This window comes from Gopherus evgoodei, chromosome 3 (genome assembly GCF_007399415.2).
Source record: "Gopherus evgoodei ecotype Sinaloan lineage chromosome 3, rGopEvg1_v1.p, whole genome shotgun sequence".
NCBI classification, from domain to species: Eukaryota; Metazoa; Chordata; order Testudines; family Testudinidae; genus Gopherus; species Gopherus evgoodei.
In genome coordinates this window covers 169,613,802-169,640,427 of record NC_044324.1, presented here as the reverse complement: position 1 = coordinate 169,640,427, position 26,626 = coordinate 169,613,802, and the positions used below count along the sequence as shown (strand labels likewise).

Here is a 26,626-nt window from a genome sequence, read left to right as displayed (position 1 = left end):
TCCATTCCAAATTAGAATGAAAAACCACAATTTCCTGCAGAACAAAAATTCTAAATTTTTTTTATTTAGAATCATCAAGATGTTTAGTTACAATAATATTGAAATACTAAATATAAATATAACAGTCAATATTTTAATATAAAAGTTGAAATGATAAAAGTTAAAATGAAAAATTGCAACATTATCAAAATGAAACAAGAAAGTCAAAAAAAAATTCAACCTTTTCCCCACTGAAAATATTGTCAAAATCTGTATGTTCTTGCAAAACATTTAAATTCTGACAAAACTGCATTTTTTGATGGAAAACTGTTCCCCTAAATTTTTTTTTGACCAGCTCTAGCTAATAACTAGTTGGGATACAGGATAATAGCAGGTGAAATTAAGTAAATATATCTCACTTGTCTGTGATGGCTTCTATCCTCACTTGGAAAGATGGTGACTTCTTTATGCGTCTTTGCAGAGTGAGAAAGTACTCTACCTCTACGTTACCTGTATTATCCTCTGTTCCGCCTAACCACTGTTCCAAACTGTACTCTTGTCTACTGAGATGAGAGAACCTCCCACTAAACTCAGCCTGAAGACTCAACGATGAATGTCTCATGTTTTGTATGTTAAGCATTAAAATGTTAACTCCTTTCAACTTTAACAATATATACAGTGATATCTAGAGTCTTGCTAAGAACTGCAAGATCAGCATTAGGAGAAGGTTAAATCTTGGTGGACCAATCAAGACGACCATCTTCTAAGGCAGTGGTCACCAACCAGTAGATCGTAATCAACTGGTCTATCCTGGAGCCTCTGCCAGTCGATCGTGATCTCAGGCCACTAAAAGTTGGGCAGCACAATGGGGCTAAGGCACACTCCCTGCCTGCCCAGGCTCCACACCACTCCTGGAAGCATCTGACATGTCTCTGCGGCCACTGGGAATGTGGGGGGGTGGTCAGTCAGCTCCATGTGCTGCTGCTGCTCCCGCCTCCCCAGCACCACTCCCACAGTTCTTGTTGGCCACAGTTCCCAGCCAATGGGAGCTGTGGAGTCAGTACTGGGGGGGCAGTGGCAGCTGCAGTGTGTGGAGCCACCTGCCTCCAACTCCCGGGGCCGCAGAGTCATTCCAGCTGTTTCCGTGGGGCCAGGGCAGGCAGGAAGCCTGCCTTAGGCCCATTGCACCACTGACTGGGAGCTGCCTGTGGTAAGCGCCTCCTGGCTAGAGCCTGAACCTCGCACCGCCTCCTGCACCCTGACCCTCCTGTGCCAGCCTGGAACCTCCTGCTTCACCCAAACACCCTCCCAGAGCCTACACTCCTCCACTCCTCCCATCCCCTGAGCCAGCCCAGAGCCCCCTCCTGCACCCAAACTCCCTCATCCCCTTCTGCACCCCAACACCCTGCCCCAGGTTCAGTCCAGTGCCCCCTTCCACACTCCGAACCCCTCAGCCCCAGCCCAGAGCCTGCATCCCACTCCCTCAGCACAGCCCGCCTCAGGCCAGTGAAAATGAGTGAAAGTGGGAGAGAATGAGCGACGGAGGGAGGGGGAAATGGAGTGAGCAGGGTGGGGCCGTGGGAAAAAAGTGGGGTAGATCCTGAGTTGATCTTAAAGTCAAAAAGTGATCTTGTGAGTAAAAAGGTTGGAGACCACTGCTCTGAAGCAAGTTAGCCAACCGTGGAACACATACAAACTGTACTCATTTGACAGTTGACCCTCCACATGCCACAAGATCAACAGCTTGGCATTATACAGGGTTGTTATAATGATGTTACAGCTGTGATGTGAACCACTGGATAACATGCCAATACTTTGCCGGAATTATGCTGGAACTATTGTAAATGATTATTTTTTCTGAAAGATGCATAACATGCCTTTTCACCTGCATAAGGGGAAATAATATATTTGATTTGGTTGCAGTATTTGTGAAAAATATGCAGTCTCTGCTTTAACAACTATTATTTTTTATTTATTGATGCTTTTCAGAGCTAAGTTTACAAGCTCAGCAGCAGATCTTCCTTCTCCCATCTCCTTCCTAAATTGGTCTAGGTCCCCTCTACAAAGGTAGGCCATATTAACTGCTCTTCCAAACATTTATTTTATTACTCTTCTAAGATGTTTTGAAGAGGGAGTGGTGTGTGTTTTAAAATATCATGGTTCTCAGTCTATATTAAAGAGCAGGTTGAGCTGGGCAACCTTTTCATAATGCTGTCCCACCAAGTAGAATACTTCTTTAACCCAAATATAGAAACATGAACAGTCAAGATAAAAGTTATCATGACAAAAATTGCTTTGGTGTCTCTAGGCATAAGGATATTTCTAAAATGTCAGAAAAGCAATCTTTCTTGTTTGATAATACAGACTACGGTCTAATACTTCTAATGTGGTACCACAAACATACACTCACACAGTATGTGCTCCAACCACAGGAGTAAACCACATACATGAGAAGAAATATTTCTAAGAATTTCTGTTGTGAAAAGGATATTATAAGGTTAGGATTACACACTACATCCCCTCTCTTTCAACAGTCTTGATGGACTCCCGTTTTCAATTTTATAATGGTGTTTTTACAACACAATTAATTATAAGGCATTTTAATGCAGCTGAGACCATAACTTATATCAAACAGTGTTATAATTTAGAGTTCTATAAAGAGGACAAAAGGTGCCTATTTTGACACAACACTTCTAAATATTTAAATCTACTAGCCTACTACTTGGGTCTGGAAAACAAATAATGCAGTCAATTTACAGTTTTTAAAATGGTTCGCTAGCTAAGTCTGCCATCAACTAGTGCACACATTTCAATTCTTCCTACATTAAAAACATAAATTCCAAATGACAACAAAAACAAATTGCTATACTCGTTCTGGTTATGGTGAAATTTGACACAATTACCTATCCAACCAGTTTTAATAGAAAGACCATTCACTAAAAATGCAAAATCTATTATTTATTTGAGAAAACTAAAAAAAGAAACTTCAGAAGTCATCCAGACAGAGAAAAAAATCTTCAGCAAAGTGACTAAAAACTGCTAGAAAACAGTTAGTGAAAATGGGTATAATATGCAACAACATAATGAATTGAATTATATAATACCACAGATGATTTCAGAACTGTTGTCAGAGGACTGAGAGTAGGTGACAATTTAGTAGATTACCTCTGACAAACTGACAAAAAACTCACAGCACCTTCCCATAATACAAAAGCATTTTGCAAAGCATAATGAAATACCTGCATTAAAGAAAGAAATATATTTCTTCATACTGTGTATCTATATAGTATCTATCTATCTATTCAAAGATGTAGATATATTAGTGCAGGAGAATTCTGTGCTCTCAGATGCACTTGAAATCATTCTATTCTTAAATTGACTGCATTATGTTTGAATTTGCCAGATCAACCAACCAATTTCTTTTATTGAGGGATTTATTGGTTTGAAGGTCAAAGACTTACATCATCCATAAAATCAATCAATGAGGATGAAGAAGAAGAAGAAAAGGAATCCTATTTAATGAATACAGCAGTAAAGAAACAGAAAAAAAAATGGATGAAGAGAACTATTCAGTAAAAATAAATAATGATACAGTGTTGCAAAAACAATTAAAGAAAAATGGTAAATGATTTTAATGCCAAGTAACAATTACATCAGTTAAAGTTGTAGAGTCTTTTGGTTTCTTAGACAGTTAATCCATAACCCATCCATAAAAAAAGCAGCCTAATGCTTTTTCTATCCTTCACTCAATAAAAACATTTCCAAATTCTGACAGAATTTTTGTATTAAAACCAACATCTGATAAATCATTAAAAGCAAATTATATGAACATCAGATGTGGAGAATTCATCAGAATGCAATGACTTTAGAAAATACTGAATATGCATTAAAGAGGAGAGTAAAATTTTCAAACCTGTCTGTAACAATCATTATTTTTCTCCTTAAATTGTAGGGATCAAATTCTGCTGTACTAAAGATAATCATGGGCATCTTCTGTTGACATCTGTGGGAGCCATGAACAAATTCTAGAATAGGATTTGATCTTAAGGGTAGCATCCTGGCCTAACTGAAGTCAGTGGGAATTTGGTCATTGCCTTAAATAGAGCCAGAATTTAAGTCCTAATATTTTAAAGAAATTTTACATTGTTTACTTTAGATAAATAAGAGAAGGTGTGAAATATATCTTTCCATTTTACGTTTTCTCATCCAGTTTTTCTGTTTACGAGGATTTGATCTAAAAATTGCAAAGGAATTAAACAGTTTTACTTTAGTTTTACTCTGATTTTCTTGGACACATGCATGGTACCACTAATCTCAATGGTAGTGAGTATATCCAAAGGCAGAATTTAGCCCTTGGTTTACAAATTCCTATAAAAATGAATGGAAGATATCTAATCTGTGTTAGCTAAGTATTTTTTTTTTTACAATGAAAGGTCATTTTAACTTCATCTTTCTTTTGGACTCTCACATTTCACCATATATGACCTTTAAAGAGAATGGACCATGATTACAACTATTCAAGAACAGGAAGAAGGCACAGTAAAGCAAACAATTATCATAAATTGTTATTGTAACCTAAAATGATGTTCAAAATGCAGAAGGACAATGGGATTAAAAGATAGTATTAACTCCTAAGCAAGTATACACACCACCTGCATGACAGCAAGAATAAAACATTTCCATGATTGCCAAAGACATTCAAATGGCTGCACACTTACTTCAAATTGATCCAGAGTAGAGGTAGGAGCATTCAAAAATGCCAAGAAAGAATTCTGTGAGTCTTGGTGCTTTACACCTAGAAAACAGCAGCAAGTTTTTTAAGCTACAGAAAAATGACTGTTTCATGGAGGCCCTTTGTCTTGCTGAATCTGGTTATAGGTGGATCATCTAAAATTTATTATGGACTGTCACATCTGGTCTGCTACTCAGTACAACAGAAGGTACCTTTTTAACACACATGCAGAGAGTATACAGCATATGGTTAAATGTTCATTTCCCCAGACATGTGTAATGCCAAGATGATACATTAGATATACTGCACATATGTATATAGGCTGTGTAATGCATAGATATCTAATGTGTATGCGTCCCTTTACAATGTGTTAATACTGATTCACATACATGCATGTAACATGACTCATTTCACACCTTGTGTCAGTAAGATTTCTATATCCCAGGAGAGGTGCACCCCGTGGGGTGCAGGTGGCCTTTGTGCTGCTGCCCTTCTCTAGAAATTCTGTCAGGATAAGGCAGCTTAAACTTGTGGGTGAGGTTCTTATTGGGAACCAGCCTAAGGGGAGGATCCACAGGGCCTGGAAACCAAATAATTCCGGGGGACAACTAATGAGATAACAGGGATGGGAGTGAGGTCAAAGGGTCAAACAAAGGGAACCCGATGAGGACACCAAGCAGAGAACCCCGGACAGTGCCCACTGCTCCTTGAAGATGTCAAGGGAGCCAGCGGACACCTCCCAGAGGAACTCTGTCCAGATGCGTGAGCGAATGATCAGAAATAGGCCCCACAGTCACAGGACACCCCATTGGACAACCTCTTCTCCCTGGTTTTATAGATGGCCGTTTTAGCCAGGGCCAGGAGGAGGTTGACCAGTAGGTCCTGTGGTTTTGTGGGGCCACAGATGGGGAATGCATAGATAGCTTGTGGGTGAGGTTCCAAGGAGATATGCCAGCGTTGATGGCTAGGGAAATATGCTGAATCAGCATTTAATCTGGGTTCCTTGACGGTGCCCCACGCCCAGCCAGCACCACCCACTTTTAAGTATTTGAGGACAGTTGAGCACCTAGTGTAGGTGTTGCAGATGCTTTATAAATGCAGTTCTACTCCTGGCGGTCTTTTCACCAGGAGGAGTCTACTCCCTATGAAGATACAGGGACTGGCACAACCTAGAGGTGAATCAAGCCCAGTATGTCTCATGTTTCTTCTTGACATTGTTCAGGTCCTTGTAATAAGCTCTAACAGAAATAAGATGACCAAAGAGTATGCCTGAATTGCTGTTTCCCCAAAAGATTTGTCATTACATCTGAGCTTCTCTTCTAAAATGCTGTGTATGTGTATGTGTGTGTGTGTGTGTGTGTGTGTGTGTGTGTGTGTGTGTGTGTGTGAGAGAGAGAGAGAGTGAAAGAGATCTGTTACATTACAGTTTCTTCTCTAACTAGGTCTTTTGTACTGGTGACCCCTTTCAAATAGCAAGCCTCTGAGTGTGATCCCCTCCTTATAAATTAAAAACACTTTTTTATATATTTAACACCATTATAAATGCTGGATGCAAAGCAGGGTTTGGGGTGGAGGCTGACAGCTCGTGACCTCCCATGTGTAATAACCTCATGACCCCTAGTTTGAGAACCCCTGAACTAGGATATCTTCCTGTCCACTCCATACCTATCTCACAATTAAAAATTAAATGTTGTAAGAAGGACTTTTCCTTCTAAAATATCAAATATACATTACTTCTCTATCAAAGCTCCAGAACTCAGACTGAATGTATTTCTCAAAGGAGTTGTCATTCTATAAAATCAGTTTTTCCCTGTGTTATTTTCTCACCCTAGTTTCAGAATATACCCATCAAGTGCACAGGATGAATCTGCTAATCTAAATTACCCCTTATTGGAAAACAATACTCAGGCACAGTGAGTTAATCTGCCACTATTACATAAAATGAATGCACTTGAATCCTCTGCAATATTTATCTTTTAGTTATCAACATACTTCTACTTACAAGAGACAAATTAAAATATAATAAACAATATGGATTAAGGAGTGTTTCTCAGTAGATAAATATTTAAACAGTCCACATACAATGTTATGAATTTGCTTCTGGCAAAAGGATACTAATTACTTCTGACATTTTTTTTTAATCCAGGAAGTTTTCAAAGTAAGTTTTACAATCTTTCCAGAAATAGAATTAAACTCTCTCTATTAACACAAAAATGTAACACCGGAATAGGCCAGATCTGGTAAACTATTAATTATAAATTCTTGTTTATGACTAATTACTGCAAGGCAGACTTGTTCAGCAGATTGATAATTAGTTTTTTGGGAGAATAGTACTTGTGTACTGTTCATGAAGCTATAAATGGAAGGATAAACATATGGAAAAGAAGCATCAACAAGGACAAGTTTTCAAAAGCAATAAGCCAGTCCCAAATTCCCATTTTGCATCTCCATAAATATCAAGATTATATTTATTCTGAATATTAGTGTGAAGCATCAAGATGAGCAAGTATCAGTACTATAAATAATTTCCTCTTACCAGCTAATCAGCACCAGTCATTTCTGAATATTGTGAAGTACTCTTGGGCTGTCATAACTGTCACGCTGCACTCAGAGGCCTATCTACACTAGGTGAAAAGGAGTTGCAGACGACAACTGTTTGGAATGCCTGGAGATTGCAAACCCTATAAAATGCTTGAATCTAAGCATAACAAATTTTTGAGTTTTGAGAAAGTTTTGCGTTCTAACAACTAGTTGCTGCACCTAAGACAGTGACATAAGATCTTTAATTCATGTCTGCCTGAAACAGTGCAATCTGCAATTGTTTCTTTCAGCCTGGATGGTAAGACACAAAAGTTACAGCTACACCAGGTAGCTGATTCTCCTAACTCCATCTCTCAATTACTCCTGGGGTAATTCTGCGCTACTACGTGTGCACATATTTTAAAAGCCCTGCAGATTTCAAATTTTTCACGCAGAAAAAAGCTTCTGCCAAAATGTTGCTGCAGTTCTGCCTTTTGCCCATCAGAGGGTGCTACGGCAATACAACAAAGTTGCAACTCCCCCAAAGGAGGGAAGAGAGCGCTGCCTTCCCAGCCCTTGTCAGGCCCTGTCAGGAGACTGGGGCTCATAAAGGCTATTGGGGGAGGGCAGACTGGGTCAGGGGCTGAATGGGAGGTGAAGAGTCACAGGGGGAAGGGAGGTGAAAAGACACAGGGGGAAGGGAGGTAGAGCTAGATAGGGACAGGGGAGTGGCTGGGTGAGGGCACAGACACACATGAGGACAGGGGTAGATGTGCCTGACTGAGAAGGAGAGGCTAGGGGCCAGACAGGATCTGCATGGGGGAAGCTCCCTATCAATCCCTTCTTGCCCCCTCCCTCACCCCAAACCTGTTCCTTACTTTCCCCACCCACACAAAACAACCCTCCAAGTTCACACCTGGCTCCTTCCCAGCAATTTACTTCCCTCTTCCTCAGCAACTCCGTTACCCGACTCCTTCCAGACCTTTGCTCTGCTTCTGAGGGGCATGGGAAATACGGTTCTGTAGTGTAGTTTAAATGAATTATTACTCAGAGTTCTGTATTAATATGCCTAGTAAGGAATCTGTCAAAAGAGATTTCCTGAATCTTTTTTGTCATCTGTATTGTTACAGATATACCTGCTGACAGGTATTTTGAAATAAATTACTAAAAATAATTGAAACTGGTGTGATTATATTGTGTTATTTTGACAAATAAAATATGCAGAATTTTAAAATACTTTGTGCAGAATGTTTAATTTTTTGTTGCAAAATTTTTAATTTTTGGCACAGAATTCCACCAGGAGTAGAGTCTCAATGCTCCAGCTTGTATTTGGAAATTACCCAAGAGAGTCTGCTCCCAGCAACACTGGTTCAATCACAGTAAGGCAAAAACTAGTAAATCGATTCTGTCCATGGCAGCATTGCTATGTGTAAGCAGTAATCTGCTGCAGGAAAAACCACCATTAAATGTTATCGATGCCCCTGCTATTGTTTCCTCTCTTAGTGTAGATGTAGCCAGATAATTCAGAAATGGAGAGTACCGACTGACTACACTGAAGTGTAAAAACCCTTAGCTACCAAAGAAAAAGTGTGTATTGAATATTCTGTACTACTAAGGGTTATATGGTGGTCAATTCTATATACAAGTAGAAAGAAAAATAATTTAGTTCAAATCAAAATGACTCTCATGCTTCAAGTGCACCAAGAAAATTCCAGAATATTATATAACAGATTCGCATATAATTGCTGCGGGTACATTTTACCATGCAATAGATGTATTAACATTTTAGATGTCAGAATTTCTCAGCATCATGGTTCTTGTATTTGCATCGCAAGATGACACTCTTAACTGATAAGATGTACCCACTACTGTGCAGTATGTTCTCATTTATTTTGACACCAGTTGCCATACCCTTTTCTGATCTAAGGTCTTCTGTCTCCTTTTTCAGTTTTGCAATTTCTGACAACAGTTCCAAGTTCTTCTTCTCTGACTCTTGAAGTTTACTTCAAAAAACAAAGAAACAAAAAATACAATTATTGAGAGCCAGCACTGCAAATTCTCCCTTTTTTGGTCCATCTTTGGATGTTATTTGGACTACTGTTTAGTTAAAATCAATGCTAGCCAAGTTGCGTTGTCAAACAAAGCATGATGTCATCAAATGAAAGGCTGAGTTCAGAATTTTGTTATGACTTGTTTAGTATGGGACCTTGGAAAAAGCAGTGAATAATTGGCTTTGTTTGCCCTTTAGGTTGACCCATGCCTCTAATTTATGAACAACTGTGTGAACCCATGCCCTGGGAATGAGAAGAAAAGACCACATTTAAAAATAAATATAAAACAGATCATTTCATTTGCTAATTCATTAAGTTGGTGCTGCTCAGAGACTGAACATTGGAAGTTTTTTCTGCTCAGTTATTCACAAAGCAGACCATAAAAACATTTTGGTAATATAATGCTCAGCTTAGTTTTCTCCTTATAAATTCTCTGATTCACAATCAAATAAATATTATTACCATACAATTCTACAGCACTTTTCATCCAATGAGCTCTAAGCACTTTTCAAATGCTAGTTATTCCTCTATCTTAAGGGTTTCATGCTGCTGCTTTTTAAGATAGGTTAGCTGAGGCTCAGAAAAATTGATTAATCCCAAATCACACAAGTCAGTGGTAGAGTCAAGCATAGAACTCCAAAGCTCTGCTCCCCAATTCTAGTCACTCGATTGCACTGCCTAAACATTCAAGGACTTTTTTATTCTATGAACAGGCTGATCAAAAACATGAAGAGGTCCAATTTCAACTTGATGTACACATTTTTACTCCTTAACTGTCATTAGTGTTAATGGGAATTGAGTGGCTAAATGCCTTGTACAGTGAGCTGAAGGTATACACTCATACCCATCACACACATTAAAAACAAATTTTGCCACAAATTACATGACTTCTCATCTCCAACCTCCCTATAGATCCAGCTAAGAGAGAAAATCATCACTTCTCTCTCATTTTGTGATTCACATATTAGATCTTTATTCCATTCACCACCATCGGTCCTTTCCATGTCTTATGTCTACTGTTTAGGTGCCTAGCTACTGTACTACAGGTATACATGCTTTATAAAGAGACTTCAACAGACAGGTTCATGCACATGTCTAATCTCCTTGTTTAGAGAAAAGGAATTCAAAGGCTTCTAAAAGTTACCAGTATGATACCTTTAAAACACACCATAGGGCATTTTTTCCAGCAGGACAGCCCAGGAAACTGAAGTCCGCCACTTTCCAACAGAATAGGGGCAGCATGGATAGTGGCAGTGTACATTTCTCTTACAATGAGCTCAGTCCTGAATTGGAGGGATCACTTTTAGGGATAAAAAAAGGTGTTCAGTCCTCATGCTTGCTCTGTCTTTAACCTCTCTGCTCAGGCTACCAACAAAGGGAATAATCAGTACCAATTTCAGTAGTGGAGGTTGTGATGTGAGTGTTTGAACTGGACTCATGCCACCAAATTTATTTTCACAGGCTGCCAAGAAACTTCTATGGTACCAGCATTTGGTAACTTCTAACCTTGGCTGGATTGCAACTGATGACCTACAAGTGAAATGCCCCATTATTCCCAATTACTAATCCTCTGCTTTGGCCAGTCCCCCTAATCAAATGAATTTTGAAATTGAAGTAAAGCAAGGATCAGTGAAGCAGGGAAGAAAAGAATTCTTAAATCTCAATAGGCAGGCTTTATTCTTGTACAAATCAACATGCAGAAATTGATTTTGTCCATTCAATCCAATAAACCTGTCAATGGAGTAGAAAGGAATATATCTTTTGAGACAGACAAACAACAATTGCCTGTTACTCAGCCCCAAAGTTGTAAAATGTTTGTGGGAGAAATTATTTGGTGTATGAAAAAGTGCCAGCTGAAAGTCTAGAGAGAGTGCTCCAGTTTTTCACAGTACCTTTTCAGTTACTCACAGAATACAAAAGAATACGGTCTTGTTTTTAGGTACAGCTATAAGAAACGAACATACCATTCATTATCAGATTTTGACAGACAAGATATTTAACACTTATAACTAAATGTTCTCTCCCCAAAAATCTTTGGCAAGCTATCATAGTGAAGTTCCAACAGAACCATTCAGTCTCACCATTCTGTAGAGATGCTGGAAGCTTTAACTTTATTTAACTCATCTTGAATGGCCTGTTTGGCTCGGATTTCTGCATCAAGGGCTGACTGCAGTTCCAGCCTTGCTGACATATCCAATTTAGCAAAGCGGCGCATCTTCCAGGGCATGTCCTATTAAAAACAAAACAAATAACCCAGAGAGAATGCAATTAATTTCAATATTATTATTTATTAATTATTATTATTAGCAGTAGTAGTAGTCGTCGTCCTCAGCCTATTATGTTCTTGATGTGAGAGCTCATCAGTCCAAAAAGGATTTTGGAAAGCCCCCAAACACATCATCTCTTTTTTCTCCTCAAGTTCTAAAAGAGGAAGATGACTGCCCCATGCTTTCATACTCTCACAACTTTGTGAACCACAGTCATTTACATGCAGCGATTCGAATTGCAATTATGGTAAGACTCACAGAAGGAAATGGCTCCTTCAAAGAGAATACTTTCCATGATGTGACAGTGCGGATCTTTTTCACCTCTGCAGTTTTATGCAAACATCTTTTCAATACATTAATACAAGATTGTCTGTAACCATCTAAAAAAAATTACACATAAATCCCATTATAGAAGAGGTGTCATTCGATTAACTGACAACAGTTAAATTGTGGTGGTCATTTAATAGGAAAGAAAAATCCCTAAACTTGCAAGATCTCATGAGACAGCCTCTTTAGATGAATTAATATTGAATGCAAAACTGACAAGTATTGACACAAAGTCATAATTAATTAATTATTTTTTACAAAATGTTTTTCGGTACATTAAGTGTGATCCTTACGGTTGCTCTTGCACCCAAACTGGAGTTCCGCAGAGCCTCTAGTTCTTCTGTCATTTTAGAGGCCAAGGCTTGTAGATACCCTCTAGCATCCTTTTCATCACTCACCCTAAGCGCAAAAAAACAAAAAATGAAAGAACTATTAATTTAAAATAAAAAAGGCAACCTCACTAATTGTAAAGGCTAAACCTTATGTGACTTTGCCCAGTTAAATTATACAGTATATGCTACAAAGACAAAATGAAGATAAAGAAACCAAATATCAAAGCTTAAGAAAGCAAATAATAAATATCAGTCATGACCAGCATCATCTGACCAAAATATAGATTGTAACAATGAAATGCAGCAGTTTATTCTTAGACAGCAAGTTAAAAATTAAATATGCTACCACAAATTAACAATTAGAGCATCCAAGCAACGTCAGGCTTAAGAGTTGTCTTTCTAATCCTTCCAAGATGTTATAACGGACTGCATTAGTGACATCAGACTCTTCCCCCAGTTCCTATTTAATAGCTGTTTCTTACAATAGTTTATTAAACAGCCTAAGTGAGATGAGGGCATCTTATTCCCTGAATTTGCCTTGCATAAAGACATCCCTTCTGGTTCTGATCATGTCAACAAGAGTCTCCAAATTTCCTGCTCTTTGAAGATAAGAGCCTCACTGCATCTTCCAGGAGACAAGGTTGTATTTCAGACTCCACTCTCCACAGCCAGGTGAACCAAATTCTGTATCATCAAAGCCTACCCGTGTTGTAGATAAGCAGGTCCCAGAAGGGATCAGAGCTAGTTTGGCACACCCCAACTGGTAACCCGGATGGAAAGGGCCACTGACTTTGAACATACAAATATATTTTGTCAGGAACATCCCCCAAGCAGTGGTCCCTAAACTCTGTAATGACCGTAACTTTTAGGGAAGGAGGAAATCTTGTTCCTCTATCCTACTTCTCTCCGTTCCGCCTCATATTACTGTTTATTACATCCCAAGTATTTTGGACCTGGAGAGAGACCGTGATCTAGAATGGTAAATCTGTTACCTGGCAGTTTCATTTCTGTGAACTCTCTCTCAGCCATCCCATCAAAGATAAGTCCGCTGGGTACCCACACAGTGGCTTCTTCAGGGTTCATGTACGTAGTTAATATGGTTGAATAAAGCATTATTGCTAAAAAGTTTAGGGTTATTCTACTAATAAGAATTTAGTGTTTCAATACAGCTTTGGAAGTATGCGTTAGGAGTGAGGAGACAGAAGGGACAAGTACCGGAGTGCCATGGATAAGTCTGAGCTCCCTCCAGTATTTGCAGGAATAGAGGTGCAACTCAAATATTTTGGCCTGAGAAAGAGGTCATGATCCATGACCTAAATAAAAATATCCACGTGTTTTCCCCCCAGGTTATTTGGGGCATGCCGTACCCAAGGTGGCCTGTCCAACTCTGTTTGCCATGTCAAGTGAACACCATCATGAATTAAGTGAGACAGTATTCATTATGAGATTTTCACATGTGGCCTTGGAGTCCCATCGGGCTTGATATCAGCAGGATTTCCAGCACCCTTCCCTCTGGTGGCAAAGTTTTTACTGACATCTGTGGAGCATAGCAAAGCTCTCTGACTGAACAGTCTAGCAGCTCGTTTTTGCCTGTACTCCAGCATCCAGAGATATGATAAGACTTGACTAATGGGAAAACCATTTGGTTCCCATCATTTTTTTTTATTTCCTTGGCAGGATGATAGTATCTGACTTCCTCTGCTGCTGCATCTGGGAAGACTTTTTCTTTGTATTCAAAACAAACTGTGATAGTGACCATCAGGGCTGTCCCATCCTTGGCATATACAAGGTCTGGTTTTCTTAGTTTGCCTTCAGCAGTGTGCAGTTTTGGTTTCTGATATACAACCGACTTAAGCGTTCACATTTCTTTTACCAAAATCTCACACAATTTATTATGCCTTTTTATGTGGACATCGTCCCAAAGAATGAGATAGAGATTCATATTTAGCAGAACAGTGTCTGCATTTCATGACTGAATTGTTTTTTCCACGACCTGGGTATTCCCTGGTGTGATATTTGTTTGCATTCAGTTTCAAAGCCATTAGAAACTGGCATTCCGTGAAACCCTGATGATAACTCATCCAGTCATCGCTGATCAAATCACTGCAGAAATGTTCGATTCCACTACCATGGCATGGTGGTTCCTTCCACCGGGAGAATTCTGCATCTCTTCAATTACAGGGATTGGGTACTTGACTCTGAGACCTGGCCTCTCCCACTCATTTAGTGTTTCATGGATGTTCTGTAGCATTCTGTTATTGTCAAAGGACAGAACTGGGTCTGTTATTACAAGTACCATTTCTACCGTCCCACCTACTGCCAGGGAGAGTTTGCTGAACTCATCCTCAATACCACTAGTCAATGCAATGCTCCAAATTGTCTCATCTGTGAAGTGTGCAATTCTATGTAACTACATTGCCTGAACAGATGGTATGAGGCTAGCAAGTCTCATCACTCCCAGTCTCCCATTTCTGGATTTGGCATAAATGAATCTACTGCAGGTAGACGAAGCCACCAAATGATGGTCTTCCTAATGCTGTCACTGAGGGAAGAGCATAGGGTTCTCTTACAATTGGTGTGGTCTGCCAGACAGATAATTTGTGTTACGGTGAAGATTTTCAGTATGTCCAATTTTTGCAAAGGCCTGAGAAGTGCCCTGTCGATCCTCTTGAGCCAGGTGTCAAGTTTATCGGATAATACTGGTTTGGAGAATCCGATCCACAGATCAGCCTTTACCCCCAAGGTATTTCTCAGACTTGCCTGGTCTTATGTTCAGCCCATCTGTGTCACTCTTCCATGCATGGGCGGGGGTGAACCCCCGCTTTGGGGAGGCTAGCCCACCAGCCCACCCCTTCCACCCAAGGCCCTTACCCCCCACACGCCGGAGCCCCAAAACCCCATCTGCCTAAGAGGAGAAGCCCTGAGGGGCTCCCCCATGACTGGAGGAGCCCTGTCACTCCAGCTACAGCGGCCTGAGCCACTTGCCTCCCTGACTCACTGCCCCTCATCCCCGGAGTGCCAGGCTGAGTTGCCAGCCGCCTGGAATGCCAGGCCAGCCCCAGCACCGGCTGAGCCACCTTTCCCCCTGCCCCTGATGACCCCCTCAGCCAAGTCACCGGCCCCCCCGCCAGTGCAGGGTCGAGCCACTAGCCCCAGCACCAGGCCAAGCTGCCAATCACTCAAGTGCCAGGCTAAGCCACCGACCCCCACCAACATCCCCTCCAGCTGAGCCGCTGCCCTCTCTTTCCTCTGCCAGCTCTAGGCCAGCCCTAATATCAGGCCAAGCCACCGGCCCTCCCACACCTGATGACCCTTCCAGCCATGTGGCCGCCCCCCCCCCCCCAAGCTCTGGGCCGAGCCACCTGCCCCCCTCCTTACCCACTACCCCCCCCCAGAACCAGGCCAGCCCCAGCATCAGGATGAGCTTGCCCCCCCAACCTCTGGCAGCCTGCCAAGCTGAGCCATCGGCCCCCGAGTGTCAGACCAGCCCCATTGCCAGGCTGAGCCGCCAGCCCCTCCACCCCTGAAGGCACTCCCCAGCCAAGCTGCTGGCCCCCACCAACAGCATCAGGACAAGCTGCCAGCCCTCCAAGCGCCAGACCCCCTTGCCCCAAAGGCCCCCACCCAGCCAAGCTACCGGACCCAGCACCTGGCTGAGCCTCCTCACTTCTCCGCTCGCCGCTGGCTCTCCACTGGCTTTCTGCATCCCTCCTCACTCCCCTGTCACCAAGGAGGAGTGTCATTTGTTTGAATGACTTAAGGATTTTGTTCTATGGTATGTGGAAGAACATCGCTGACGCAGATTGCAAGTGATACGTGAGATTAAAAATACACAGATGTTAATCACATTTTCTTATTTTTGTTACTAATTTAAAACAAAGAATTTAAAGACCCAGTTTGCTTGTCACTGTTTATGAAGTCTGTTTACTCTATGCATTTCCCTCAGCTCAGACAGTAAAAACGATTTCAGTCATTTGTTTTATGTTGTCTGTACTTTCTGGTTCTTAGCGTTGCAAAGTTGGGACTGCAAAAATGGAAGAAGAATGTTTAAGAGAAAGTGTTTCAGTTGAAGCTTAATTGTTTTTAAATTTTTGTTTTTAGAAAAATCTATATTTAAGGCCAAGGTTTGCACGGATAGCAACCCTTGGATCATAAAATAGCTAAAGTGGAAGATAAATATGAAATATTTGCTCCAATTTAGTGTCCTGCTATCCCTCTGATAACCAGTAGGTGGCAAACGGCTCACAATGATTCAACCATCTTCAAACTAGTGTTGTGTGACCTCAGAAGCTCTTGAACTTGTTTTAGGCCTAATAGAGACCTGTCAAAGTCTTAATCTCCCAGGTCTCCCATTTCTTCCCGCAGCCCCTTAACAAATGTAGATTCTCTTGGATTACTGAATGCACCTTCTTTCTCTTTTACTAAACAATTTGATTATCAATCTTTTTCATATATAACAATGTCCCTTTTACACTGCTTGGACCGGCAAGTCTTTTTTTTATCATTTCATTTTCTTAAAAGTTAAAAAGAACAAGGGTTTGATTTATACCTATCAATCCAAGAGAATTTGAGAAAATGGGGAGAATAAAAACTTTTGTGAGGTAAAGTTTCACTTCTTACCTCAAAAATAATACATCTGAGAAAAAAATTTTCAATAGTGATATTTTAAAATTCTATTACTCTTACACTTTAAATCAATTAGCAAAACTTCTGCTGAGATTCAACTTCCATTCAGACTCCTAAAGCCTGTTCCATAATGCATGCATGCTTTCTACTGAGAACAAAGGGATTTGAGATTCAAGTAGCTGCTTTGGGACTTTTTTCCCTTTTATTTTTAACAAAAAGTCCTGAAAACACTTATTAGGACTGAGTGCTTGGTTTCTAACTAATAACATCCAGATTGCACCACAAATATCAGGTAAATCGTCTAGTTATTATTTGTATTACAGTAGTATCTACACACCCCAACTGAGACTGAGACCCCATTGTGCTAGATGCTGTGCAAAGACTGGGAGACACTACCTACCTCAAGTAGCTTACAGTACAGACAGACAAGATATACCAAAGGTGAGACAAGTATTGTTCCCATTTTACAGATAGAGAACTGAAGCACCAAGAGATTAAGTGACTTGTCCAAAGTTACAAAAAATAAACAAACCTGCAGTTGAGCCAGGAACGGAAGCTAGATTTTCTAAGGTTCACTCCACCTGTTTTCTCTTTGACTGAATGTGTTTTAATGAGAAATCAAAGAAGTCCTGAGCTGGGTGAACTAAACATTTTAAATACAAGCCTTACCCTTCTTCCCAGAGCATAACTTGAGTTTCAATGGGAGAAAATGAAAGAAAGGTTTGGCATTCTGAAGTCTCTGGTCTCCTTCAAATACCATTTTATGAGTCCATATGTACCTTCTAAATGAGATAACCTGTCCCTATACTGAAAGTAAGAGACTTAGGACAAAAGGCTTTCATTTTAATTTCCGAAGTAGAGAAAAGGCCACTTCTGATACCCTAAAGAACAGATTTACCTCAGAGAAAGTTTGCTATGTAATATTATGTGGAAGTTGAGATCTAGCTTTTGTAAAAATCTTTGCACCATACCTACGTTTTTCTGAAGTACTGCATATTTTCCAGTCCTTCACCAAGTACAGTGGAACCTCGATTATTCAATCTAATTGGGATCAGAGCAAGTTCAGATAACCAAAAAACTGGATAAACTGGAGAATGGGTGGCAGGGCTTGAGCTGTCAGCCCCGCGCATGGCAGGGCTTGGGTTGACATCAAGAGCCCCAGCTGCTCGAGCTGACAGCTTGAGCTCTGCCATTGTCAGCCCTGGACAGCTGGTGGTTCGGTTAATACGGAGAGCTGGATAATGGAGGCTCAGATAAACAGGGTTCTACTGTATTATTACTGATAATGAATACTAATAAATACAGTCATGCTATACTGTATAGCACCTTTTATCCAAAAGGCTCAAAGCACATTAAAAACTTCACATTAGAGAATTAAGCTTCTCACACCTGTGCGGTAGATACGACACTCATGTTACAGGTGGGCTCACTAAGGCACAGACATGTTAAGTGCCTTGCAAAGTCACTCAGTGAATCAACAGCAGATTGCTGTTCATCTCCTTTTTGCCACAGGCCTGAAGCACAGTATCCCTGGCTATTTGAAAGTGTGGTGTTTAAAAGTGACTGCATTAGCATTAGATGTAATGAGTCCTTTTCCTGGTACCTAAGGAGAAAATTTATAGTTGACTATATAAGTCTCATGTTTTCTTATTCTTGTCAAGGATTGGAGTGTTTTGAATAATATTGGCTTGTCAATCTAAGAACTCCATTAAGGGGCTGGATGGTCTGTGAAGGTCTGCCGCCAGCATGTTAGAGTAAACAGGGTCAAGGGCAAGTGACAATTACTTGCATGCTATAACTACTGAGAGAGGGAAGAACACATTAGGATGGTTCAAGGAGGTATTAACTGTGAGTAAAGGGGTGAAATGAACAGAATAAATTGTGAGTTCAATACCAGAGCAAACTTCCTGACAGCGATCTTTATTAAATTGTGGCAAAGCATCTCAAGGGAAGTGATGGAAATCCAACTGCTTGTGCTATTTAAAACTGGGCTGGAAATAATCCTGTAAATATTGTAGGGAGCAACAATGTATTGGTTGTGGAGATGGTCCAGGTGACCCGATAGGTGTTTCCGTTCTCTAATTTCTATGATTTTGTCGTAACTTTAGCACTGAAGAAAGCTGCTGGTTTACACCTTTTATTGAGGAGTGGGGAGCATGCATGTAATTTAGAAAGAAAACTATCAAATTTTTGGAGGTAGCTTACCACTCCACCTTCACTTCTGTCAGCTATGAGCTACTGTGGGTGCCAGAATAAGAAACATGGAGACGTGGACTGAAACTGTAACTGGCTGAGAAAAAAATTAAAAACTTGCAGATAGCCAAACTAGATCTGTTTTTTTGAATATGAAGAGATATTTTCCTCTCAAAACACATACAGCTCCCACTGATGTTCAAGAGGACTCCAGGTATGTATTCAGAGGGATATATCTCCAACAGAGCATCTCATTTTAGTATGCAGCACAGAACTCTAAGGAGAAGAGAAGGATGCTACAAGATTATTTAAGTAACAAATGGAAGAGGAAAGGTACAAACAGCACAAATTGAGTAAAGACATAGTGGCTGAGCACTGCTGAATGAATGTTATTGGGTGTCCTCAGGATGGAAAAAAGAAAAAAAATCCAAAGTTGTGTAGGCATTAAGAATATGAATGTAGATAGGCTGCCTGGGCCTCCTTATTGTTCATAGAAATGTGGAGCTGGAAGGGACCTAAAGAAGTCAAGTCCAGCCCCCTGTGCTCTGGCAGGACCAAATAAGCCCAGACCTTCGTATAGTTTAGCAAATAGGAGTCTAACTTTGGTTCTAAAAGTTGTGTAGTTTAAATACCATTGATGTTTTGTTTTCCTTTTAAAAAAAACCACACACACACTTTCAGACTACATAGTTTTCTTTGGGTCTGACCTGATTATTTGCATTCATGCCACTATCATAGGTCTCAACAAGAGTGGTACTTCTTCAAAAACATTAACATAGTAAAAAAAGCAAACAGAGAAGGACAAGAGGGAGGAGACGAGAAATAATGGCTTGCTTGATAATTACATGCAAAAGTTTTATCCATCTAAAAGGTCACGTAAAACAATACACAACTATCTCTGACTTTTCTTCCTTCACAGCTCTCAAGTGTTGGTTTACGAAGGCTTTGGATAACACGCTAATCCTATTGGGTTTGGTTACTCTGATCATTTAAATAGGTCACCATACCTTTTGTTTAAAAAAAAAACAAAAACAAAAAAAAACCTGATAATTTTACTTATAATGACCGAGCTTTTTCCTCTTCTGTTTTGATTTTAACTGTACAAATAGTTCTGATCAATTCTAAAACAACAGACTTCATCCGAATGGTTTTACTGCATTACTGGTTTCTGTAATTCTGGCATAGAGTCTACTACACTCATATTTGCATGAGAGATTTGGAAATGTGACAAAATGTTTGAAAAGAACATCCACAGATTAGGCTGCTTTGATTTTTTTAATCTCTACCTCTGTGAAAACGATGCCTTCAGAGAATATGGACCTGACTACATGGGGCCGAATTATGTACATTCATGAAGCAAACTACATTGCCTGGAAAATGTCCAGAGTTCCAGGGCCCGATTTTTTTTTTTTGATAGGCATTGAGTGGTCATATTCAAAAACCAAAGCTTTGTCCAAATATGGACAATAAATTACACTGATGTCAAAACACTGTCAACCTAACCAGGTTTCCTTAAAAAGACAATGTTGACCCATTTTTGCTTTGACACGCAAAAAAAAGAAAAGTCAGATTACTCAGCTGCTACAAGATGAGCCAAAATGGGGGGGGGGGGGGGGGGAAACAGCTTAAGAAATAACAACAAAAAATTAGTGTAAGATACTGAAATCCCCTCAAAGTGACTGATATGTAGAAATGTTTGGATACAAATTGCTTTCACATAAGTTAAACATCACAATGGGCCAAAAAAGAAAAAATATTTTAAAATAAGTAATACCCAGCAAAATTTCTTTCCATTAACAGTTTAAACTCAGACTTGTATTTTCTCCTCAGTGTTCTAGAAAGAGATAGGAACCATTATAAATACAACATGACAGTTTGATGACAGCATTATTGGGGGGTTCACTTCAATGAAACTTCTTACTTGTTACCCTAAGTGCTCGAGCTTTAGGAATTGTTGCTCCCTTGTAAAATTGCATATGAATTGCACTGAGTTTGTTTTATTCTCCCACACATAAACTAGCCCACAGTAGTCAGTATTGAAGGAAAAATTATACAACTCCTCCCAGCCTCTTTAGCCCCTTTTTGGAAGAGTGAGCTAAACAAATGATTCCTTTCAACATTCTCCTAAAGCCACAAGTCACACCCAATGGCTATGATTCTTTGGTGCTTAAACAGTTGCAGTTTTAAGAACAACTTTTGCTCTTAAGGAGGAACAAGGTTTTCTAAAGCCTGAACATAAGGAAACATCCAGGAAATAACCTAGCTCAAACCTAGACAGTTGTGAGATTGCACCAAAAGAGTCTGGGTTTCCTGACGCAACATGCTAATGAAAATGCATTAGCAGCCCTGCCCCACAACTGCCTTGTGCCAAGGAGCTCTGCTGTGACTGGGTACTCACCACTGGATGATCTCAGTAATTTGGGCCTCCCAGTGTGCCACAGATTCCTTTTTATCTGCCAGGTCTCTCATTTCTTCTTCTAGCTGTCGGTTGTTCATACTTAGCCTCTCGAACATGGTGGTGAGCTGAAAGAGGATTAAAAAAACACATTTAATCTATAAAGAGCTGTAACTTAACCCTCTTGCTCATCTACCTGATCAAGGAGTTTTGCCTCCCTGTGCCACATCCCTAAGCACCCGCTTTAAAAATCAGTATCACCTATCAGAATAAACTGCAAGTGACAACAAAGGCTGAAACATTTTCTTCTCATGTCCAAAGTTAGGCTGATTTTGAGAATTACAATCTTGTGACATTTCGGACATATCTTAAGAGTTTGATCTTGCACAGTATAGGTGTGTAGTGTTGCATGTAGAAGCACAACATTAAAAGAGTTGAGCAAGACAGGGTGTGCAAGAGAGTCTGATCCTGTCTTACAACTCTGCTAGACAGCCACCAAGTTATTCCTGCTTAGTAGCAGGAGTGAGGCCTATGAGGGGAATGTACCACTGTGTCTCCTCAGACACTCCCATTCTCTGCTCACCCCAATCTCTTTTTTACCTTGCACATTTATAGAGTGGGATTCATCTTGCAATTTACTACAATTCTCCAAGACCTTTTCTACACAGAGCCGTTGCCAGTACAGCTGTGCTGGCATAGCTAGGCCAACAGAGTCTCCTAAAGTAGCATAAATCAGCAGGAGTTCTTCTGCCAATATAGCTACATACCACATTTCTGAATGGCATTAGCTATGCTAATCCAAACAGTCATCTGTTATCATAGTTGTGTCTACACTGGGGATTTTGCCAGCATAGCTAATGCAGCTCGAGTGTATAATTTTTTCACACTCCAAGCTGACAGCTATGCTGGCAAAATTTTGTGGTATAGACCAAGCCTAAATAGAGGAATATACCCAGTGGTTAACCTTCCTTTCCGCCATACAGGTTCTATTCACATATGTACACCCTGCAAGATCAAGGCCATAATTGGTTTGTGTTAAAATCGGGGATCAAGGACAAATTAGACTACATAATTATTCGTATAGGTCAAATTTGGACCAGAGACTATGCAGGCTTGAATCTACCATAGAGTAAAGACGGTTACTCACCTTTGTAACTGTTGTTCTTCGAGATGTGTTGCTCATATCCACTCCAGTCAAGTGTGTGCGCGCCGCGTGCACGTTCGTCGGAGAAACTTTTACCCTAGCAACACTCGGTAGGTCGGATGGGCGCCCCCTGGAGTGGAGCCACTATGGCGCCAGATATATACCCCAGCCGACCCGGCCACTCTTCAGTTCCTTCTTGCCGGCTACTCCAACAGTGGGGAAGGAGGGTGGGTTTGGAATGGATATGAGCAACGCATCTCGAAGAACAACAGTTACAAAGGTGAGTAACCGTCTTTTCTTCTTCAAGTGATTGCTCATATCCATTCCAGTCAGGTGATTCCCAAGCCTTACCTAGGCGGAGGGGTCGGAGTGAGATGTGGCAGTATGCAGAACCGCTGCGCCAAAGGCTGCATCATCTCTAGATTGCTGTACCAGCGCGTAGTGCGAGGTGAAGGTGTGGACCGATGACCAGGTCGCTGCACGGCATATCTCCTGGATAGGCACGTGCGCCAGGAAGGCAGCTGATGACGCTTGAGCTCTGGTAGAATGCGCTGTGAGATGGTCCGAAGGGACATGAGCTAGGTCATAGCATGTGCGGATGCATGCTGTCACCCAGGAAGAGATTCTCTGGGAGGAGACTGGCAGACCTTTCATCCGTTCCGCGACCGCCACAAACAGCTGGGGAGACTTCCGGATGGGCTTCGTCCGCTCAATATAGAAAGCGAGCGCTCTGTGTACATCTAAGGAGTGTAGCTGCTGCTCCCGCCGAGAAGAGTGGGGCTTCGGAAAGAAGACCGGGAGGAAGATGTCCTGGTTGGTATGGAAGGCAGACACTACCTAAGGGAGGAACGCCAGATGAGATCGCAGTTGTACCTTGTCCCTATGAAAGACAGTGTACGGCGGGTCCACAGTGAGCGCTCTCAGCTCGGAGACCCACCTGGCCGATGTAATGGCCACCAGAAAGACTGTTTTCCACGATAGGTACAGGAGCGAGCAAGTCGCTAGTGGCTCAAAGGGTGGGTGCATTAGTCTGTTTAGGACCAAACTGAGATCCCAGGTAAAGGCAGGGCGACGTACAGGGGGATAGAGGCGCTCTAGGCCCTTAATGAACCGAGAGACCAAAGGGTGGGAGAACACAGAGTGACCACCCTCACCTGGCTGGAAAGTGGATATAGCCGCTAAGTGCACCTTCAGAGAGGATGTCGCCAGGCCCTGCTGCTTAAGGTACCAGAGGTAGTCTAGGACCGTGGGAATCGAGGCCTCCGAGGGAGTAATGCCCTGTGTTGCGCACCAGCAAGAGAAGCGTTTCCACTTCGCCAAATACGTGGAGCAGGTGGAAGGCTTCCTGCTACTGAGGAGAATATACTGTACCGGAGTGGAACGCTGTAACTCCGCAGTGTTTAGCCATGCAGGAGCCACGCCATGAGGTGGAGGGCTCGCAGGTCTGGTTGGCGAAGCCTGCCGTGGTCTTGCGTGATCAGGTCTGGAAGGAGAGGGAGGGGAACTGGGGTGGCCACGGACAGATCTAGCAGGGTGGTGTACCAGTGCTGTCTGGGCCACGCAGGCACAATCAGGATCAGATGTGCTTTGTCCCTGCGGAGCTTTAACAGGACCTTGTGCACCAGAGGAAACGGAGGTAAGGCATATAGCGGGTGGTGCCTCCACGACAGGAGGAATGCATCTGTGATCGACCCCAGAGAGAGACCCTGAAAGGAGCAAAACTCCTGGCACTTCCTGTTCGAGCGGGAGGCAAACAGATCTATGAGGGGAAATCCCCATCTCTGGAAGATCGAATGGATGACGTCTGGCCTTACTGACCACTCGTGATAGAGGAAGGACCAGCTGAGCCGATCCGCCAGAGCGTTCCGAACCCCTGGGAGAAAGGACGCCACCAGGTCTATCGAGTGGGCTATACAGGAGTCCCAGAGTCGAATGGCCTCTTGACACATGGGAGACAAGAGAGTCCCCCCGTTTTTTGATATAGTACATGGCCGTTGTGTTGTCCGTGAACACAGAAAAACAACGGCCATGAAGATGTTGCTGGAACGCCTGGCACGCGAGGCGGACTGCTCTCAACTCCCGGACGTTTATGTGAAGCATCAGCTCCTGGGATGACCAAAGGCCCTGGATACTAAGGTGACCTAGATGGGCCCCCCAACCAAGGGATGACGCATCCGTCGTTAAGGCCAGCGACGGCGGCTGTGGATGGAACGGCATCCCTGCACATACCAGGGATGGAGTTAGCCACCAATCGAGGGAGTGGAGGAGGCTCGGGGGAACTGTCTATAGGGTCCCTGCCCAGGCGGAAGACCAAATGGAGCCACGTTTGAAAGGGTCGCATGCGGAGTCTGGCATACTTGGTCACATAAGTACATGCGGCCATATGCCCCAGGAGGCTAAGGCAGGTGCGAGCTGAGGTGATTGGGGAGGCCTGCAAACCTCGGATGATCGATACGATCGCCTGGAAGTGGGGCTGAGGCAAGTAGGCCCTGGCTTGAGTGGAATCCAGCGTTGCCCCTATGAAGTCCAGCCTTTGTGTGGGGACCAGGGTGGATTTCTTGGTGTTGAGGAGTAGGTCCAACCGTGAGAACAGGTCCGCAATTATGCCGACATACTGTCGGACCTGAGTCTGAGAGGTCCCCTTGATGAGCCAGTTATCCAGATACGGGAACACGTATCTGTTGCTGGTGGAGGTGGGCGGCGACGACGGACATGCACGTCGTGAACACCCTTGGGGCCATGGAGAGGCCGAAGGGGAGGACTGTGAATTGGAAGTGCTGGTGGTTGACCATAAAGTGAAGGTACTTCCTGTGTGGTGGAAAGATGGCAATGTGGAAGTATGCATCCGTCATGTCGAGGGCGGCATACCAGTCTCCAGGATCCAAGGACGGGATAATAGTTCCCAGGGAGACCATGCGGAACTTCAACTTGAGCATCCATTTGTTGAGTCCTCGCAGGTCTAGGATAGGTCTGAGGCTTCCCTTGGACTTGGGAATCAAAAAATAGCGGGAGTAAAACCCCTTCCCCCTCTCGTCTAATGGTACCTCCTCTATGGCTCCCGCGGCGAGGAGAGACTGTACCTCTTGTAAGAGGACTTGCTCATGAGAGGGTCCCTGAAGAGATGGGAGGCGCGAGGGCGGGGATGAAACAAATTGGAGGTGGTATCCTTGCTTCACCATGCGTAGAACCCAAAGATCCGAAGTCAGTTGGGACCACGCCAGGAGGAAGTAGGAGAAACGGTTGGAGAAAGGAGGGGAAGGATCCTGTCTTGAGACTGGTACGCCGTCCCCGGGCGCACCTTCAAAAGTTGGACTTAGGCCCCGGTGGTGCCTTAGACGGCCTGTGGTTTTGGCCCCCTTGGGGACCGGATTGGCGTCTACGGCCACCCTGCCCGCACCTTCTACTGAGGTCCTGTCTGTGCCGAGGCGTAAAGTGTGGGCGGTGTGTTTGGGGTCTGAAGGGTCTACGTTGGGTTACGGGGGTATGCATGCCCAACGAGCGCATGATGACCCTATTATCCTTCAGGCTCTGCAACCTGAGATCAGTCTTTTCTGAGAACAAACCCATGCCATCAAAGAGTAAGTCCTGGATGGTGTACTGAAGCTCAGGAGGCAGGTTAGAGACCTGGAGCCAGAAGATACGCCTCATGGTGATGCCCGAGGCCAAAGTTCTGGCTGCCGAGTTGGCTGCGTGTAGGGAGGCCTGGAGAGAGGTCCTGGCCACTTTCTTCCCTTCCTCCAGGAACGTGCTAAATTCCTGGCGTGAGTCCGGGGGTAGCAGTTCAGTGAACCTATCCACCTCTGCCCAGGTGTTATAGTTATATCGACTCAGTAGAGCCTGCTGGTTGGCCACTCGGAGCTGTAGGGCCCCCGCTGAGCACACCTTCCGACCCAGGAGATCCATCCGCCTGGCCTCCTTGGACTTTGGGGCAGGTGCCTGCTGGCCATGGTGTTCCCTTTCATTGACCGACTGGACAACTAAGGAGGAGGGAGAAGGATGAACGTACAAGTACTCATACCCCCGAGAGGGTACCATGTACTTTCTCTCAACTCCCTTTGCC

The 26,626-nt window shown here is 42.6% G+C and overlaps 1 protein-coding gene across 1 annotated transcript in view; it reads right to left on the bottom strand.

The window, feature by feature from the left end:
* Window positions 1-26,626, bottom strand: part of CDC42BPA (CDC42 binding protein kinase alpha) — a 370,767-nt gene that overhangs the window by 62,892 nt on the left and 281,249 nt on the right. Inside the window, 5 exon segments of the mRNA XM_030557374.1 lie at window positions 4,698-4,774; window positions 9,143-9,234; window positions 11,364-11,512; window positions 12,170-12,275; window positions 21,426-21,550. Coding sequence (XP_030413234.1) covers window positions 4,698-4,774; window positions 9,143-9,234; window positions 11,364-11,512; window positions 12,170-12,275; window positions 21,426-21,550 — 549 coding nt within the window.